Source organism: Lutzomyia longipalpis, chromosome 3 (assembly GCF_024334085.1).
Source record: "Lutzomyia longipalpis isolate SR_M1_2022 chromosome 3, ASM2433408v1".
Lineage (NCBI taxonomy): Eukaryota > Metazoa > Arthropoda > Insecta > Diptera > Psychodidae > Lutzomyia > Lutzomyia longipalpis.
The window spans coordinates 23,401,379-23,415,033 of record NC_074709.1 but is presented as its reverse complement, the minus strand read 5'-3'; the positions used below and the strand labels follow the sequence as shown (position 1 = coordinate 23,415,033).

Sequence of the window (13,655 nt, the reverse complement as noted above, 5' to 3'; positions counted from 1 at the left end):
TCGGTTGAATTTAATTTAAGATCCACTGCCGGAGACATTCTTGATTCGGCAAAATTTCCACCCCAGTGCCACCATTGTAGCGTCGGATATCGGGGTGGCCCAATTTGGGCGATGGCTTGGGAGTTGATTCGGATAATTTTTCACCAGCAGGTGTTTCCACTTTTAGAGCTCATTTGGCGCCATGCGTGTTTTGGATTCTTAAGGGGGTACACATCCAGCGCTGTATATAGCAGCGCACCCCCATTGAATCCACGCGCGAGAAAAATGAGGCAATTTGAATGGGGTGTTGCGAAACGAACCCCCGTCCCCGTACACGTGGAGTATTTTGCAAAATATGCGTTTCAAATGGGGGCCGTTTAGGGTGGGTGGGAGGTTGAGTGGGATGAAGACGCATCTGGGAGATAATCAGGCAAAGGTGCGGCCTGCTAGCCGGAATTGATGGGCATTCACGTACACGCAATTGCTGTGTATTTGGGAATCATAATTCCCTCACTTATATGCACACAGCCACCTCGACAACATTGAGTCCGCCGCCATTATTATAATGCGCCTGTTATCGCTGATCTGTAATTTCTGCACAAATTATTAGTCACAGCACGTGTCCCTACCAGAGAATTTGCGTCACAACCTACTCAAGTGCATACCTAACTAATTTCGTTGTCTATCAAACTACCTCATACTCATTTACTTACATCAACTGAAGCATTGAGAGATGGGTGTCAGCTTAAGAAGCTATATGAACAGCTCTTTCTCACAGTTAGGCTGAGAGACGTTCTTGAGGACTTGCTGTATTATCGGCAAAGGACTCTTGCTTCTTGTTCTATCAATGTCAGAATTTTGATTAAAAAAATCATTAAAACTTTAGGACTATAGTCCTACATGGACCATAGAAAAACTTAAATAAATATTTCTTAACAAAAAAAAACTCATAAAAAATAAAGAAAATGATTTTCAAACATTAAGAAAATGTCAAACGTTTAGAAAAAGAATGGCAATGACTTAAAACAAAATGTCAAGCTCTAGAGAAAGAACGTTAAACAATAAATTATAATTGTAAAATCAAACGTTAGAATTACATAAACAAAATTATCTAAAAATTATATTTTTAAGCAAAACAAATTTTTTGATAGATTTTTGTCGTCTTATAAATTTAAAAAAAAAAATGTTTTCTTAACTAGTTTCCAATATAGATATCTAGCTACGCTTCTCACTGATGTTTCAATAAGTTAAACGAATGAGAGTAAAATTTAAGATATTTTTCCTTGAAAATTCTCACTAAATATGCTAAAGTTTAATCAGTAATCGCTTCTAAATTACTGATAGTCAAAGACGATCTAAAACAGATAAGAAAAATGTCACAATCTTAGTCAGAACTTCCACATTCTTAACCGTTTTCTTCATCTTTGCGTCTTTATTGTAAACTTGCTCATTTTTCTTTCTTTCACGAGATTGTTAGTAAAACCACTCCCGGAAAATATTTCATTAAGTTCTTAAAGCTTTCTTACAAAAAAACACCCTCTGAAAAAAAAATGTAGAAACATAATAACTTTTACCCCAGTTTTATTTGTTGCACATAATTATGCACAACGAGGTAAATTGTCGCTTCGCTCCAATTTACCTCGCCCCGCTTCGCGGGGATTTGTTGCGCTTCGCGCAAATTTTAGAGAGAAAATAAAATGTGATGGTTTAAAGGCAGATTTGGGCCACTTATCGATCCCAAAAGAAAAAATTTCCAAAGAGAAGAAATCATTTTCATTCAACACTTTAGGCGCCAAATTCAAAAATTTGCAAAAACTGCATGAAATCTCTATGGGGGCTACCTGAAGGGGGGCTTTGAGGGGAAAATGGATACGGCCATCTGAAACGGCCTGTTATAAGGGGCCTCTGTACCAAATTTCATCGCGATCGGACAAACGGTGTGGATTTGTATAGAAAAGTCGGAACGACGAATTACCAACAAACAGGCCTTTCTTTATTATATAGATGGGAAGCTCTCATCGCACCCAAAAGCAAAAATTTTGCAAAGAGAAGAAATCATTTTCATGCAACATTTCAGGCGCCAAATTCAAAAATTTGCAAAAACTGCATGAAATCTCTATGGGGGCTACCTGAAGGGGGGCTTTGGGGGGAAAATGAATACGGCCATCTGAAACCGCCTGTTATAAGGAGCCTCTGTACCAAATTTCATCGCGATCGGATAAACGGTGTGGATTTGTATAAAAAAGTCGGAACGACGATTACCAACAAACAGGCCTTTCTTTATTATATAGATGGGAAGCTCTCATCGAAGGAAAAAGAAAAAAAATGCAAAGAGAAGAAATCATTTTCATACAACACTTTAGGCGCCAAATTCAAAAATTTGCAAAAACTGCATGAAATCTCTATGGGGGCTACCTGAAAGGGGGCCTTGGGGGGAAAATGAATACGGCCATCTGAAACCGCCTGTTATAAGGAGCCTCTGTACCAAATTTCATCGCGATCGGATAAACGGTGTGGATTTGTATAGAAAAGTCGGAACGACGATTACCAACAAACAGGCCTTTCTTTATTATATAGATTAGGCCAAGTACCGCGGTAAGGTGCCACCAGTGCGTCATGTTGGCAGTTGAAAGAAATTTTATCCCTCGCGTACACAGTCCTCTGCATACTTTCTTTTTATTGTCCAATATGACTTTTTTTTACCGCTGTCAGTTGTCATGTCGTCCCTTTTGGGGGGGGTGTAGCAATGAAGGAGAGATTCCTAATTAGCGACACGCTGTTGAGTCATAATGCTGCACACAGGCGACTTAATCAGGGCCAACACGCGGTTCCCAATTATAGTTTGAGGACAGAGCAAGTCACAAAAGGCGCCGTCATAAGTTGTGTGCGGGGGTGTGATTAATGGGGGAATTTGATAAGATTGTGTGCTTGTTTTTTGGCTGTCGCCGGAAGTGTTGAAATTCTTCCGCAAAACCACCAAAGAAGTCCTTTGTTGGGGATGGCGTGAGAATAATTCATGCTTGTGGGGGTTGCCTTTGTTGTTTGTAAGTTCCTTTTTCCACACTGCTTTCCATCCAAATTTATCCACAAATCATTGCCCTCGACAAAAGACTTTATATGAATGAGGGCACACAGTAGAAGGAAAATTTAACAAAAAAAAACATTGAAAATGTTAAAATAAAATTCAAAGAACTGAAAATTATTATTAAATGAATTTTAAATATTCAATTTTCCTTTAAAAAGAATTGATTTTTTTTAAATTGAAACGATATTTTTCTACTGTGTGATCTTTCTGGCAAAATTCAACCATTTTACCACGATATGGTAAGTTTTAGACATCTCATGGCAAAAGTGGTTAAAAGCAGACTTACAGAGTAAGATTATTCAATATTTGTGTTTTATTTTAATAATAATTCTATATAGAAATTTTCAATCAAAATGTATTTTGTGGAATAAAATTAAATTGAAAAATTGTATTGACTCTCTGTGCATATTGCAAAATATTTGATTGCAGTACAATATTATTTATTTACCAAAATGGAAATCTCTGTTTGATTTTCTGAAAATACCCGATTTGTGTAATTAAATATTGTGGACTTTTTTGTGCTTTCCAATTTCCCCAGCTCTTGTTTTTTTACCATCATCATTCCTTCAAAAACATCAATCTGGCTATTTTTGATGTCATTATATGTGTTGATTTTTTCCGCTGTTTATGCTGATGTCTATATACACATCATTAAAAGTTCAAAAAATATTTATTATATATCCATAAAGCTTTTTTGGTTTTTTTTTCGTTTATTCATTTTGCTGAATTTTTTTTTTACCCAAAAAAATCACACAATTTCTAAATTTATTTTCAAAGAAAAATCCTTAAATTGAAAAGAAAATAAAACTTTTTTAAACATTAATTTAAAGTCATAAATGTTCAATGGATGTTTTTCTTTTTCTTAAATTTATTGCACATAGCTGAAAGAATATTTATTATTATATACAATAGATTAGATTTTTAAATTCCAGTAAAAATACAAACTAATTTGTTCTCTTTTCTTTGTTTCTTTCTTTCCATTGTTGTGCATCGTTTTCCTGGCTGCCAATCACACATAAAATACTCACCGTGTGTCACCTTTTAAATGGTTAACCTGGTTAATTGAACCAAAAAATTGTTCTGCACCATTCAACGCGTTGTTGCGCTGCCCATCCTCAATAAAATTTTGAACAAAAAAAAAATAAACCAAAATCCACCGTAAAATCGTATGTAAAACCAGATCGCAAGCTGTTTGTTGGTATGCTTAGTAAGCAACAAACCGAAGAGGATGTAAGACAGTTGTTTACGCCATTCGGAACTATTGAAGAGTGTACTATTCTGCGAGGTCCCGACGGTGCCAGCAAAGGTGAGTACATAGAACTTAGCCTATTATTTAGAGCCCCATAAACACCCCTTAGAACCCTCCTATGGCTTAGTTGGTTTGCCTTAAAGATTTTAGAGCTTATCAGTTCCCCCATATGTTGGATGAAAGCCTAGTAAAATATATTTTTTTTAGTTCTTTTAGATAATAGTAGAATTTTAAAAATAAATATCAATTTTCAAAACATAAATTCGTCAACCCTTTACAGACAAAAACGTTAAAATAAACCGAATATTGGATCGTATTCACCGACAGAGAAATCCTTAAAATCATTAAAATTTCAAGGATTTTTTGGTCGCTGAATTGGACCGGTTCTTGATAAAATTTTTGAAAAATGCTTTTTAGGATTCTTCTTATTTTAAGAGATCTAACCACGTAAAGATCTTAACGGTTTTAGAAACATTATAAAGATTTCATTAAGAAGCACGACCTTACCAATCCAATACTTTATTTTAATTCTTTCAATCTTAAATTTAATGAAAAAGCATAGAAGCTTTAGCATTAAAGGTATTAAAAAAGCTCCTTTCAAACAAAGAAGCAAAATTCAAAACTTTTTGAAAGCTTCAAGCTCACTCAACTTGACACAGAATCAATTGACAAATTCATTTTGCTAACGTTGCGAATAAGTTTGTTTTTTGATTCCCCATCATGTCACTTATACGGCTATTATTTGGCCCAAAAGGCAGCCCCATTGACGAGTCATTGGGGGTAACAAAATAGAAATTTGTATGCGCAACAGAGGCACTAAAGCAAAGTTAATGGGGGATGGGGGTGGAAATGCGTGAATTTCTATGTGATGCCGGGGGATGTCTCTCAGGGGATGATTGGCGAAAAAAAGTGACTGGAAAAATGTGTAAATCACTTGATTAATGACATTCGGAGGGAATCTTGTCTGGCGGAACTGAATTATGTTGTCGCAGCAGAGGCCTGCTTTGAAGCCATGGTGCGATGAAAGGGTTAATGGAGATGATGAACTTTTTTTTTAGCAATGCCCACCCACTATCCTCACTACCACCATTGCAAAAAGCTCTGTCGCTGCAATGTCAATTTTGTTGCGAACCTCCATCCTAAAAAAAAATCCTTCCAGCCCTACATGAGTGGATTTTTATCCTCGCACAATGGACGATAATCCCCCAACATGAGAACCATACAGAGGCAAACGATAATAGTATGGAAAATACACAGTAAATTACGAAATTATGGATAAAAGCTTCTATCTTATGCGACGGAGGATGGTGCGCGTGGAGTACGAAAAAAAACTCTGTGTAGTTCACAGCAATAAAATATGTAGGAAGTCTTTCTGCCACCCCTCATTTTTACAAGAAAAATTTTCAATGTACTTTTCATGTCTCCAGGGTTATTAAAGACATTTTCATATCCACCCCCTCCGATTTCCCATTTCGCTGTATTATATACTCCCCCCCTATGCCGCCCCGGGAATGGCGGAAAGATATTGTAAAATAAAATAAAGACAATAAAAGCTTCGGTCACACGCAGTCATATCCATAATCCCATTATCTATTCCGTATTATGTTGGGAGCTTTTCAGTTATACCCAAAACACATTTTGGCTTTCACAGCTATTGCAAATGGTTCAAAAATTTTATTTTGTTGTTTTTTCTTTGAATTCTTTTCTGTTTTCTTTAAGGATGTTCTAATTTTATGGGAAAATAAATAGGCTTAATTTATGGGAAATCTTTAAGTTTTTTTTTGGGTCAATATTTCTTTTATAATTTATCAAATAATATCCTTTAAATCAGCGTGAAAAGCAGTTTATTCACCGTTTTACAAAAAAATCCTTAGTTTTATAAGAATCAACATAAAATAATTGCTAAAAAGATTTCTCATAGAGAACGAATAAACTCCTTTTAATCGAACTTTACCTCAGAATTTCTAAACAAATCTCCGTTTTATAACCACTTATTTCAGTAGTTCAATTAAAAATCACACCCCCTGCAAAGTACTACGCATCTTTGCCTTTCTTTTACCCAAAAGAAACACGCGAAATTGTATTCAAAACGTGGTTCGGGGGCTTTTTCTCATCTTTATCACTCCACCACCAAAGTAAATTGGAGACATTTTTTGTGCCACACAGAGATGTATTCCTTTCATGTGTCTCTGGGAATTGTTTCAAAAATTTGCAGACATTATTGATTATTAAATTTTCACAAGAGTTTTGTGGGAGACGAAGCATTGGGAAGAAATTATGAAATAATGATGAAGCACCCCGCTTGAAGAATGGAATTTTATGTATTGCAAAAGTGGTTTGGGAATTTTGTGTGATTTTTCATGCGTGCTGACGAGAATGTTGTCACTCCTTGAGAAATTTCCTCTTTTCTGTTTGAAACTTTCCATTCCCCGCGGTGGAAATTCACAAAGTCGCATTGCTGGAGATGGTCTCACTCCCTCGCCCAAAAAACCCACCCCCGCACACCCGAAAAAGCGCGAGTGAATATTGACTTTTGCGCGACACAAAAGTGGTGTATAGAAGCTTTTGGCAACACAGAAGTCAATTTAATGAAAAATGAAATTCACTCGGTTCTTTTGATCTTTTATTTAGTGCACATAATTTTTTTTTCTGCACAAAAAGGGGTGGGTGCCTTTTGTTTTCGAGCACATGTGCACCGAAAACTCACACCACACACTGGCTGGGGCTTCCCACTGTCGCGCGAAGCTTTTAGCTTTTCGGCGGGGGAACATCAAAAGAATGCCGCACATATTGGTGCTTCATGAACACACAAACACCCCCACACAACATACAACCCCCAACCCACCCTGCACCTAAATATATACACTTTTACACCACTTACACGTATATTTCACCCCCGCACATACTTTCACACCACACGCAGTATTTTCGAAATGTGAAAATTTGGTGCAAAATGAAAAAAAAAAACACCACCATATTGTACCCAAAAGATAAATAATGAGCAGCAATATGGGTGGAAATTCTATCAATGTTGCTGCTTCTCTTTGATATTCGCCACATTTAGAGCTCTCGGGCGGAAATTGTTTTCACAAAAATTCCCGCAACGACATGAGATGTCGATGGGTATTGACTTTGTAAAGGAAAAAACTCAAAAAATTGTAAAACTCTTGTGAATAATCATTGAAATTTTTTTTGAAGAACAATTTAAATGAAAAAAATTAATATTCTTTAATTAGAAAATATTTAAGTTTGATAAAGAAGTTTATTTATAAACTTATTTTATTTAATTTTTAACAAAAAAAATAATTTTTTGTGAAATCTAATATTTTTAAAATTATTATTTTAACATTAGAGTTGACGCAGGAGTTGACGACAGAAATCAAACCCACATTGTTGCAAATAACAATTCAACTGGGCTTCACAGCTAACACACACGTTTTGCAAAAATGTTATATGCGTGACACGCTGTAATATCGCGATATGTGTCCTGTGAGGCACATCCCCATGTTAGATATCCTAAATATAGGTCGCAAAATGCGGTCACAGAGGTCACCCAAAAGCTGCTGCTGCGGCTGCATCAACATACTGCCAATTGATGGCTTGATGGCTTTAGTTGGTCAAGCTGACGACGCGCAAATGTGCTTGATGGCTTATACGTGAGGGACAATGTATCTTACCCACACCCCCGGTCGCGTAATGTCCTACACACACCCAGCTCGTGCTCGTCCCAAACAAAGTTTCCACCACCCCGCGAAAGCTCCCTGTGTGCACAATAATTGAATTACATTTTAATCAATTTAATTTCGCGGCAAGAACAAGAACAAACAGCAAATTCTCATCATCCCCTAGAGGAGGGGAATGAGAAAGAACATTTTAAGTACTTTTCTGTGTCAATCAAAACTTTCCTCTGCCGCATTTTCTTATTTACTGCAACTGGCACTGCATGGTGGAAAAGTAAATGAATGATGCAAGAAAGCTCTCCACTATATTGCCAACACTTTTGAGACCTTCAAGTGGAGTTTTCGAAGACAACTTTGTGAAAATTTTATAAAGCTCTTCGGGTGCTTTTGGCATATAAGGTTTTTGAGGCAAAATTCTGCCATGAGAAGTATTGTGACCATGGAGGAAATTTTTGGGTGATTGACGCATCAGAATATAATTTTCTGAAAATATAAAAAAGGCTTTCGCGTTTAACTGAGACCATTGGAGAACATAAAACTCAAAATTCGATTCAAAATGCAACATAAAAAAAGTTTTTTAATGTTCGTTTGTTTTAAGAACTTTGAGATATTAATTCAGATCATGTTAAGCTGATTGCTGTATGAGTTTATGATTCTCCCAGTGAGTTGCATCAATGTAATATCATGTATGAACCAACAATCTTTCTCCGAAAGCAGGAAGACACGACTCTCTCTCACAAATAAATTCACCCTTCATAGAAAAATCTGGTAGAAAATCTTCCCAACAGTTGCAACAAAGTGCTTCATTTTGACTTTTCGCGCAAGAGAAAAAGGAAATGGATGTTGAGTGGCCCCAAACATGAAATTACAAATGCGGAGAATGCTATAAAAGTCAGCCCTGAGATGGTGTTCTGCGTGCTGGTGTATGCCTCGCGTCGAAATGATTTTGATAAAATTCTTCCATTCTTCAAGTTTTTGCAATTAAAGATACACACCGGGGGGTTTTCCTTTCGACTTTACAACAATTTCTTCGACTGTCTATTCGGTCTCAGCGTTTATTTACACCCACTCCGAGACAGAGGGATATCTCTTGAACAATTTCCCATGGCTGCATACACGCCGTCCCCATTCCCGAATGGAAGGTAAAATGTAATTAAATTCTACTTTGAAGTACAGAAGAACTCACTTCTGGCGGAGTTAATAAGATTTCCATTCAAGTTTCCACCTCGGCATTTTGTGCCACTTTCCACGTGTGTGTATGTGTGTGTGTGCAATTGTGCCTGTGAAAGCTCAAAAGCTCCCCTAACTCATCCCCTAGCGAAGGTACAATGGATGATATAGAGTATTCGTCCTTTTTGGAGTGTTCAGGGTGTGCGGAACAGTGCCCAATACAATTGCACTTGATCCATGGCGGAGATTCGTGGAGGCGCCACAGAGAACAACATTCTGTGGGTATTCGTTGGCATGTGTTTCTGATGTGAGCCCCAATTGCATGCCACTACCTTCAGCCTCCCCAACACCCACTCCTCCCACCAAACTCTCAGCCAATTCTCTGCGATGTGAGAAACCACACATGCATCCCCCTCAGCCCATCGAATTCTATGTGCAATTGTGTTGCTTTTTGGCTTATGGCTCATAGTGCTTTTGTATGGTACACACAGCTTACATCGACAGCCACCCACCCTGATCACAACCCCATCCCCAAGCCCATCCCTTTTTGGTCTACAGCGAATGCCTGAGACATTGTGTAATTCTCTGGGCAGGATTACAAATCCAACACAGGATTCCCCTTTAATTTGCACCCTACACACCCCCATCTTCCGCAATACACCAAATCGATGCCAAAATGCTGGTGAATTTCACAGAGAGAAAAATTCACAGGAAGGCACAATTTGAGTTCTCTTGGGGGGGAGTACGATGGCCCAATATAGAGTTTAGGGTTTCTTTTTTCTTACATCTTTTGGGAATAACATTCCTGGATGATTGACGCATTCAAATTTATTCCAGTTCCCTCAGGAAGTTTGAGCTTTTTAGAGCTTTGGGGGATTTAGTAAGTTAACTTTGAGAATTTTAAACATTTCTTAGGGTGCGGTAGACAATTTCATACCACCAAGGAGGTTTTACAGTACCTATTGGAGAATCTGTAAAATCTTGGTTTGAATTTCCAGCTATGTGTGCGTAGTTTGGCATTAAGTTATCTGTATGAAAACAAACTTTTTCAAGGAAACGATCAGGATATGGATTAATTAATAAGAAATCGCCAGAATAGCTTTCAATTTTCCGCTAGAAACATACTGGTTAAACAGAAAAATATTTACTCAAAAATCGAAATAATGACGTCACCAACTATTTAGATAATCACCATCTGTTGCAAATAAAATTAACCAAACTTTCAAACCATATAGAGAATAGCAATGATTAAATCTTCAAAAACTAAAATTCCGATCTTTACTTCGAAACTTTGCCAATTAAGATAACAATTTCCCAATGAAAATGTTCGGTGGAAATTCACAGAATACACAACGAAAGCATATAGGGATGTACAATTTGACAAAGAAGGTTGCAGATGAGAATTTTGATGCCAAATAAGAATTGAAAAGCTCGGGGGTGTTTGTATTTTGTTATTTCTCGAAGAGACAATGTTAAACCAACTTTCACGTGGAGAAAATCTCCGCGGGGAAGCCACCCACCCCCCTTTCTTGCAAGAGATACATCCGCATTTTAAGGTGAGAGCTTTCATTAAATACTTTTAAAGTGTCGCAGATCACTGTGAGAGTTTGCGTACACAGCAATAAATGTAAAGAAGGTGCGAAAACTTTCCTATACAGAATTTCACTGAAAATTTGAGCCGCGCAAGACGAAGAAGAATGGGGCCAGGGGAGTGGGGGGGGCGGTTTGATGGGAACAAAAGACGCAATTTAATATAAATTTCATGTAAATGCAAACGACGGAAGGTAAGGCACAGGTGAGCCATCTCCGAGGAGGGATTTTCGTTTTTGGAAAAGGTATTAAGGGGCGGCGATACAATTATCCGGCAAAATCACTTGAATTGCAACTTAATGACTGTTTATGGTGAGGTGCTGTGAAAGTCAACCCCTGAAGCGGCGGCTCGGCTAAAGAATTTATGTTGGGGTTATTAGATTTATACTTCGAACCCTGAATCTCTACATAGCGCCAAAAATTTCACCCCTGCCCACCCAAAGTCTATGGCAAAAGATAAAGCGATGACGATAGGCGTAAGCTGATTATTAAGGCTGGGGAAAAAAAAGAGAGAGAAGTTTCTTCATTCAATTCTCATTTTCTCCCCGAGACACACAACAGCAATAATAATGATATAACATCCCTTGTTTCTTAGTTTTAGCCACCCTCAGCCCCTCTACCACCCTAGTACCGCGGAGCGTGGATTAAGGTCAGCAAAGGAAAGTTTTTGGCATTAATTTATTTTCATTGCAGCATGACATTGTTTTATTTATTCCACTTTCTTCTATACACCATTCCCCCGCATTCCCTTTGATTCCATTCAACTTCATTTATTTTTATTACTGCCAGAGATCGGCGAAAAAGTGTGTCCTGAAAACTTTTCTCATAAACCCTGTTCTCTCTGGCGTGTGGCAATTTTTTTATCGGGTGGCGAAGACGAAGAAAAAATACCCCCGAAATATATCCAATTACGACAAAACATAAACTATGGTGGTGAACTTTTATCATTTCGCCAGCCGATCAATCTCCTTCATGGGCTCCTTTTTTCTTTTTTTTTTTTTGTTCTTTTCTTAGTCAAAAAGAATATCAAGAGAGGAGCTTTCTCAAGAGGTTATCCAAAAAGGGAAGCTTTTTGAGGGAATGCGTAAGACAGGCATTTTGAGAATTTTTTTTACTATCAGTGTGATCATTCTGATTTAGGAGATATCACACTTTTGGCCGTAAAATTGACATTAAAATCTTGTCTACAAACATACGGCTTATATTTAGCTATAAAAATATATATTTTGTCAAGTTTTTTGTGGTTTTTGAAAAGAGAAAAATTTGCACAACATTTTCCTTACCATTTTCTTTTACAAAAAATATAATAACACGAAAAAGTGATTCCTTTCTTTTTTTCATTTTAAATAATGGGATTTGTTTATTGTTAACCTGCTTTGACAGTCATTAAATTGCAGTAAATTCGTTTCTTTCTTTTATAGAGAAAATTCTTTTAACAATGGCACATCACATTTCGTCCGTTTGACAAAATTCAGGACAATTTCTTAAAAATATTTTATAAACTTTTGTCAAATATTAAGAACCTGAGTTTCAGAAGAAATGTAATAATAAAATAATAGGTATTTAATTTCCATTAAAAAAATCGCGATAACTACTAAGCCCTAATGCATTTTTATTATACGTTACTATTGAATCCTTTGTTCTAATATTTGACCCAAATTCATTTGATATTTTTAATAAATTCTCCTGAAATGATGAACCCTAAATGTTCTGGACAAAATGTGATGTGCCCCTGTAAGTAGAAAATTCCTCAAAAGACGCAACTCTAACACCCAAATCGATTTTACTGTATAAGACCCGCAATGGCACAATCCCATTATGATAGGGCTGTCACCTTTTGGGATTCATTTTGTCACATAGAGTGGCAAAAATTCCTCCTTCTCCCCTTTGTGAGAGACAGAGAGAAAATGATGGGAAAATTCCATTCAATTTTCAGCATATCTACCCACGGGAGAAAATTAAATATCTCACATGAATATGCAGCATTTTCGGGGGGAGGCGAAAACTCCATTCTCGCACACTTTATCACGAATTCTAGGGCTTGATTTTGTGGTAAATCCCCCCACCGAATGTGGTGACAAAGGGTTGCTTTGCTATATATGTGCGCTATATCTTCCCCTTTTTCTCTGCAAAAAAAACGATTGGATTTTCATTTTGGGAGAAAATCACACGCGGGGAGGGTTGCACGCGAAGACAGGAAAAGCGATAGGCATCAGGAGGTCTTTTGAAGAAGTCCACCCCCACCCACTTCCTTCACGTGCTGAGAGACTTTTGGTGAGTTTCCACGGATTTTTCCCAGCTGATAGGGCAAGGCGGCAATTCATGCCTCAACACCAAAAGTCCTTCATGCGTGGCGGTACATTCAAGAGTATGTGATGCTTAACCCTCGGACCCTTCTTCACCATCTGCTAATATATTAAACGTACATGTATATTTATAGGAATGGCATCCGTATCTGATCTCGTATCGAGCCCTCGGGTTCCGTTTTTGGTGGGGGAGATGGGAGAGGTTAAGTAATTGAAAATAGGCCTGTATGGTGTCCCCATTTCCAATTGGAAATCCTGTTCTGGTGAATGTGGGTGGAGTGTTAAGTGAAGCAAGTGATGAAGCAACGTCCTTTTCTTAAATATATCCTTAAAATATATCTCACACAACACCCGTTGTACATAAATTTTTCCCCATACGCTCTATGTTTCTTTCAACAATACGTCTAAGGTCTCTTGTGGAGGCCTCTGCACGATTTTCTTCACTACAAAACCCTTCTTAGCCCATCCCTTTGTGGAACAAAAGGCCCATAGAGATTGATTCTGGGTTGGTGGGTGGTTGTGAAAAAAAAAATCAACACTGACGAAAACTTTTGTCTATTTTCCCATCTTGTGAGAAAAAAATTCTTTTTTTCATA

The 13,655-nt window shown here is 37.4% G+C and overlaps 1 protein-coding gene across 32 annotated transcripts in view; it reads left to right on the top strand.

The window, feature by feature from the left end:
- Nucleotides 1–13,655, top strand: part of LOC129792948 (CUGBP Elav-like family member 4) — a 538,090-nt gene that overhangs the window by 451,660 nt on the left and 72,775 nt on the right. For 24 of the 32 annotated variants that reach the window (XM_055832412.1, XM_055832426.1, XM_055832425.1 and 21 more), the window contains one exon: nt 4,245–4,370. The exons of the other annotated variants lie outside the window; for them this stretch is intronic. In XM_055832412.1, the coding sequence (XP_055688387.1) occupies nt 4,245–4,370 (126 nt within the window). The remainder of the gene's footprint in view (nt 1–4,244; nt 4,371–13,655) is intronic. 32 annotated transcript variants of the gene reach the window in all.